At 44.1% G+C, this 6,317-nt stretch overlaps 1 protein-coding gene across 1 annotated transcript; it reads right to left on the reverse strand.

Annotated features, from left to right (window-relative positions):
* Positions 1 to 911: 911 nt before the first annotated feature.
* Positions 912 to 4,887, reverse strand: LOC121966463 (histone deacetylase 5-like; the record flags this gene model as incomplete). Its single annotated transcript, XM_042516555.1, has 5 exons — positions 4,788 to 4,887; positions 3,669 to 3,761; positions 1,989 to 2,251; positions 1,760 to 1,904; positions 912 to 1,017 (listed from the first exon to the last, which is right to left on the reverse strand). Coding segments are annotated over exons 1-5 (707 nt in total), but the record flags the coding sequence as incomplete, so codon positions are not given.
* Between the last annotated feature and the right edge of the window lie 1,430 nt (positions 4,888 to 6,317).

A 6,317-nucleotide genomic window follows, 5' to 3' on the forward strand; every position in this document is an offset into this window, starting at 1 on the left:
AGTTAATATTTAATACGTGAATTAATAAAAAAGTTTATTCCCATTGAGCAAACATTGACTTTTCCCGCCATGTTTCTGCATTTATGACGTGGCGTCGGCGCCTCGTGTTGTAAAACACTTTGCAGCTTTGTCGAAACGATGACGGTGGTTTGTGAAAGTTAACATCAGTAAACTTCTCTCCTTCTAACCGATGCCCGGACATTCCTCCTTCACTCCCTGGATGATGCAAAACACGTAGTTTTGTTGGCTCTTTGTGGCGTTGCTCGAACTACAGGCTCAACATTTGCATTTTTTCATTGCCTGCAAACGGCGCCACCACCGCCGACAAAACCTAAAGACGTGCACCAAGAGACAGACCCTCTCAAAGTCCGACCGAAATCCCATCAATCGGTAAAACGAGGCAGGTTTAGATGATGTCCCTGCACCGCCTATTTCTGCCAAAAATGTTTTTATCAACAGGTTTTAACGCCCCGTTTAGCTGTAAGAAGCAGAGTTTGTGAACAGGAAGTGGGCGTGTCGTTATTTATTGTAACATTAATAATGAAAGTTTGGTGATGCTGATGTATCACTGCATTCAGTGATTATATTTTTTTAATATTTTTTTATGTAACCCATTATTTTGAGCTTTTGCACTGCAATATCTGTTTGTTTTTAAATAAAATTCCAATTTTCTAAGCATTTTTAAAATTTTGAAAGATTAATTTAAGACATTTTATACCAATTAAAGCCTTATTTTCATATTAATGAATTTATGCCTTTTTAGAAGGTTAAATATGATTTAAATGAAGACTTTCTCAGGATCTGCGGGAACCCTGCGCAGCTCTGGTGATCCAGTTTGGGAACCAGCGATGAGTTCAGATCAGAGCGAGTCAGTGTGTCATGTGACGGGCTGATTTTCTGCAGAACCTCACCAGCACTTTGGGGAGAAGGAATGGTTCAGTCCGCCGATGCCGGGCTCTTTCTTATTGAGGAGGAACTCCTGCAGCTTCAGCTTCACCTCTGTGCTGGCGATGGCACCTTCCAAAAAACACCAAAGAGTCATCAGGGGACAGAAGCAGCGTCTCACAGAGACAGTAAACACGTGCTCAGCATGGTAGTGATTAGTCTTGCAGAGCCGGACCCATTTTGGATTGTGGAAAACGGTCCGGCTGATCCGGTCCACATTCTGCACTCATGCTGCATTCACACCAAATCTGTCACTAGGTGGGTTTCCATCACAGATTTGCGCAAAACTTAAGTGATATTTTCAAAAATCCGATAAAACGCGATTGCCGGTTGCTGCGTTTGTTATGTTTTCCGACTTTTCTCCCGATGTTACTAGGCTTTTCTCTCACTATAACATCCTGGTAACCATGGCGATGGATGTTCAAAACATTAACAGGATTATTTCTATTGCAGCCGGTCAATAAAGCCGATTTAACATCGCCGTTATTTCTTTGTCTCGTATCAGAGTGAAGAAGATCTCAGTCTCTTCCTTTCGTAGAATGTCACGTGACTTTTTCTTCTTCTTTGGGTTTAATGGCGGGTCTCATCCCCACCACCCGCTGTTATACATCATATGAGCTAGAAAAGACAAAAAAAAGTGTTTCCACTGTAGTTTTGTGATCACCTGAAATACCGCCTCATGCGAGCATAAAAACCTTTTTGCGATAAAGCGAGTTTTTTCTGAACTGACGTGTTTCCATTAGGCGTATTTTGTATTTGCAATTTCAGTTTGCGCGGTTTGAGTGTTGATGGAGACCCGCCTTGTGTCACTCACTCTCTTTGCCTTTCTCCTTGTTCCTCAGCAGCAGCAGCTGCTGCTCCAGTCGATGTTTCTCCTGCTCCTCGTGTCTCTGCTGCTCCAGTTTCCTCTTCTGCTCCAGCTCCTGCTGCCGCTTCGCCGCCAGCAGCTCCTGTTGTTGCTTCACACAAACACACACACGTTACGGTGGCGACCGTCAGGACAAGGTGCGTGCGTGATGGGCGGTCGGATACCTGTCGCCTACCTTCAGGTGCTCCTGCAGCTGGACTTCGTGCTGTCTGGTGAGGACTTCGTGTTTCTTCTGAAACTCGGCGAACAGCAGCTGTTTCTGCAGCTCCTGCTGCTGTTTGAGCAGCACGAGTTCCTGCTGGAGCTGCTGCTCTCTCATGGCCGTGTCCACCGCCGCCGCGCCCGCAGACAGAGAGCCCACCCTGGGCTCCGTCCGCAGGTCTACCGGGCCTCCTCCTCCACCTCCACCTCCTCCTGGGCTTTCTCCTGGACCACCACCTGCAAAAACAGCACCTTTACTCATCCTGATTACATCGCTTTTTTCTCCTCATTCATTCACACTTTATTCACAGAGGCAATAAAAAAGATAAATAGAAACATGATTTTAAGTAAAATTAGTCGTATGAAATGGGAAACCCTGATCAGCTGTTCACAGCTTGTAAGTAGACATTAGAAGATGTACAAGTTTACAAAAGAAAATTTCATCCTGCAACTTAACTAACTTAACTAATCTAAAACTTTAAAATCATTTAAAATTACTCTGAGATCCTAAAAGTATAGTAACAGTAAACAGTAACAACACATAAAGACAAATGGCACATGGAGAAGAGCAGTATTAATTACCTGGGGTATGTATTTCATATAGAGTAGTCATTGAAATAAATACATTAAAAAAAATCTAAATAATAAAAATAATAAAATAATTTTAAGTCTTCAGCCACACGAGGTTCTAGGAATGAACGTACGTTAGCTGTTGTCTCAACAGACATTTTTATAGAGCTTTCATGTTCATTTCTTATCACTAAAACTTCAACATTTGAACTTTCATTTCTGTCCCGTTTTCTTCTGGAGGATCTGTAGGTTGCTGTCCTTTCTTAACTCCGTCTGTAGATCTATTTAAGTGTACGCTGGATAATACCGTACGGTGTTCCTGCTTTGGTTAATTCACAGACATGACTGTTATTTATTGATATTATTGTTTTTTATTGTCGTCTTTTCTTCTGTTGCATTTTTTCACTGGTTGCAGATTTGTTTGCTATTTAATCCGTTTCATCCTTTTTAGTGATTTTTATGTGATTTGTGACGTTTATTGTGTTTTTATTCACATGCTGTCTGTGCGTGTGTGTGTATTGTATGAAGCACTTTGTGTTATAGTTTGTTAGAATGAAAAACAGCTATGCAAGTAAATTGATTGATTTGACCACCAAATTCTGTTCAGATCAGTAAGTCCGAGTGAGCGTTTGTGCCAAATTTAACAAAAAACTACTTTTTTTTTTAGGTGTTTCAAGGTGTTCTTTAGATATTGTGCTCATTATAATGAGAAAGACAAGGTCACAGTGACCGTAAGCTTTAGCCTATGATTCACAAGAATGAGAAAGACGAGGTCATGCTGATCTGACCGCCAAAATCTCATCAGTTCATCGTTAAAGCTCCGCGAACGTTTGTGCCAAATCGGGAAAAATTCCCTCAAGGCGTCCTTGAGATGTTGCACTCATGAGAATGAGACGGACTCTTTTGGTTTTTGTTTCCGTCAGCGGTCAAACGTTCATCACTGCTTTTTGCCAACTGAGAAATAAAACGCAGATGGATTTGAGCTTGAAGTTGCTCTCGAACCCACGCAAACTGTCAGGGTCGCCTCACACCTCTGAGACGGTCCACTGATCCACCCACCACCTCCTCTAAAACAGGGACTCACCTCCTTCTCCTCCTCCTCCTCCTCCTCTCTGCTCGCCGGCTGCTCCTACGGGGCTCTGCATGCCCGACGGCAGGCTGCTCTTCACCTCCACCACTGCAGGACACACAGAGACACTGATTAGTCAGGAAAATGCTGTCAGACCATTACATCACACACACACACACACACACACACACACACACACACACACACACACAGAGTTGCCGTTTCATTCAGAGGAGCTGTGATAGAGTAACAGGCAGGAACTCAGCTTAGCTTAGCACTGATTCACCCTCTGTCCGACAGCGGGGCCCAGATTGGGACGAGGGGCCACATTTACAAAATACAGGAGGTCAGGGGTCAGTCGTCTTTCAGATTTAGTCGATCTAGTCGTTGACAGTTCTAGAAATTTCCAGGATTTTACAGCATTTCTAAGATTTGAGGATATTTCTAAGATTTTAAGGATTTTTCTGGTATTTTAGGACATCAGTGTCTCAGCTGTGTCCTCTGTCGGGGGTGTGGGGGATCCTCCACTGGCTCTTTTTTGATGCTGTTTTATGTCTCTGACACCTTATGGAGACTAAAAAGGACAAAAACTATTCACAGTGTGAATCACTTTTTTTTTTTTGTGAATTAGAAAATGGTTGTGGGCCACTTGGGGCCCTGTCAGGGGCCAGATTTGCCCCGCGCAACAGAAGTTGAGAATCACTGCATTAACGAATCAACTGGCCGATGGGGGAAAAATCAGCAGATCACCTCAAAATGAACAGATTGGTCTCGTTCACAGAGTTCTCGCCACCTGGTCCAGGTGTGTGTCCAACACTTTCTCCTGTAGGTGCTGCAGTCAGCTCGCTCTTTGCAGTCGGAGCGCCGCACGTTTACGCTCTGATACAGACGCCAGCAGCGTGACGAGGAGCACTGAGCGCTGCACGTATGGCATTTCAGTGTGTGTGTGTGTGTGTGTGTGTAGGGGCTCTGCACCTGTCGACGTGCCCTTGAGCAGAGCGCTGACCCTGACCTGCCGGTGCTCTGCTGGCCTCAGCTGACCCTGATACTGGATCAGTGTTGGGATGTCAGGCTCTCACCGTCTGACGGCCAGAGAGGAAATTCAATTAGGAAGAACCTGCGCTGTCGTCTGACCTCTGACCTGTCTCCACAGGGCAGTGGACGCTCCGATTGGTCCCCCTGCACTGAGACACGCCCCCTCCGCTCCTGCGGCCCACGTGGGCTCTAAGCTCATCAAACGCCAACAGCCAAAATCAGGCCAAGCTCGTTACGGGAGGATTGTGACGACCGAGATGAAGGAAAGATTTCATCATCTCAGATCTTCAACCTAAGAGGGAAACATCAGCCGCAACTCAAAGACACCGTAACAGCAAAAAGACACCGTAACAGCAAAAAGACACCGTAACAGCGAAAAGACACCGTTACAGCTAAAAAGACAAAGACACTGTTACAGCTCAAAGACACCGTAACAGCAAAAAGACACCGTTACAGCTCAAAGATAAAGACACCGTTACAGCTCAAAGACACCATTACAGCAAAGAAACATTGTTACAGCTCGATGGCGGAGAAAATCAGCGGGTTATCTCAAAATGAACAAATCAGTCTCAGCGAGAAAAAAAAACTGTTAAAGCTCAAAGACACGATTACAGCAAAAAAATAAAAATCACGCGAAAAGACACCATTAAAGTGAAAAGACACCATTAAAGTGAAAAGACACATTACTGCAAAAAAATCCCTATTAAAGCAAAAACACACCGATACAGCTCAAACCCAGCTAGCAGGTAATGCTCCCACAACACTCTCTAATGTTACCGACACATTGTAATAATGTTTAAAGACATCTGAATCTAACATTCAAAGAAGGTTTTAAGGATATTTATCATGTCAGTTAGTGTTCCTATAAATGCTGACGATGTTTGTGGAGAAGGTTACCCAACTTTACAAACAACATTTTGGAAACTAAAAGAAAAGTTGCCACTGAAAACATTACTAAAACATCGCATTGTACCGTTCTCAGAACGTTTTTAGAGCCAAAAATTGCCAGTTGGTAAGACAACGTTACAGCTCAAAGACGCCGTCACAGCGCTTCTTTCTACAGCAAACAGACGGCTGCAGAGAAGCTGGTGAGCGTTCAGTCACACTGTGGTCGATTCAAAACCCGAAACTGAGAGAGCTGCAGATAAATAAGACCGTGTGTGTGTGTGTGTGTGTGTGTGTGTGTGTGTGTGTGTGTGTGTGTGTGTGTGCGGCCTCTAACATCTAAATTACCTAAACAAATATTCTGGCGTTTCACTGTGACGCACGTGTCTCCCCTTCCACTACAACACACACTCTGTCCCTGTGTGAGTGTGTGTGTGTCTGTTTGGCAGGAGAGCAGCATTCCACAGCAGCCAGCGTCTGACGTCAAACTCAAGACATTTATAGTCTGGTAAACACACACACACACACACACACACACACACTAACGTACAGTCTGACAAAGAGGCAGCATCTCAGTCGGTCATGTTTGCTCGCTGCAGCAGCAAAAAGACCGAATCTATCCAGTTCAGGAATGTTCCTAAAGATTAATTTCCCCGATATTTGACCTTCTGAAACCTGAGCAAACATGGAGAAAAAGCAACTTCACAAAAAAAGACCTAATAATTGGCAAAAAGTGACAAAAAA

The sequence above is a fragment of the Plectropomus leopardus genome, unplaced genomic scaffold, assembly GCF_008729295.1.
Source record: "Plectropomus leopardus isolate mb unplaced genomic scaffold, YSFRI_Pleo_2.0 unplaced_scaffold24691, whole genome shotgun sequence".
NCBI lineage: Eukaryota > Metazoa > Chordata > Actinopteri > Perciformes > Serranidae > Plectropomus > Plectropomus leopardus.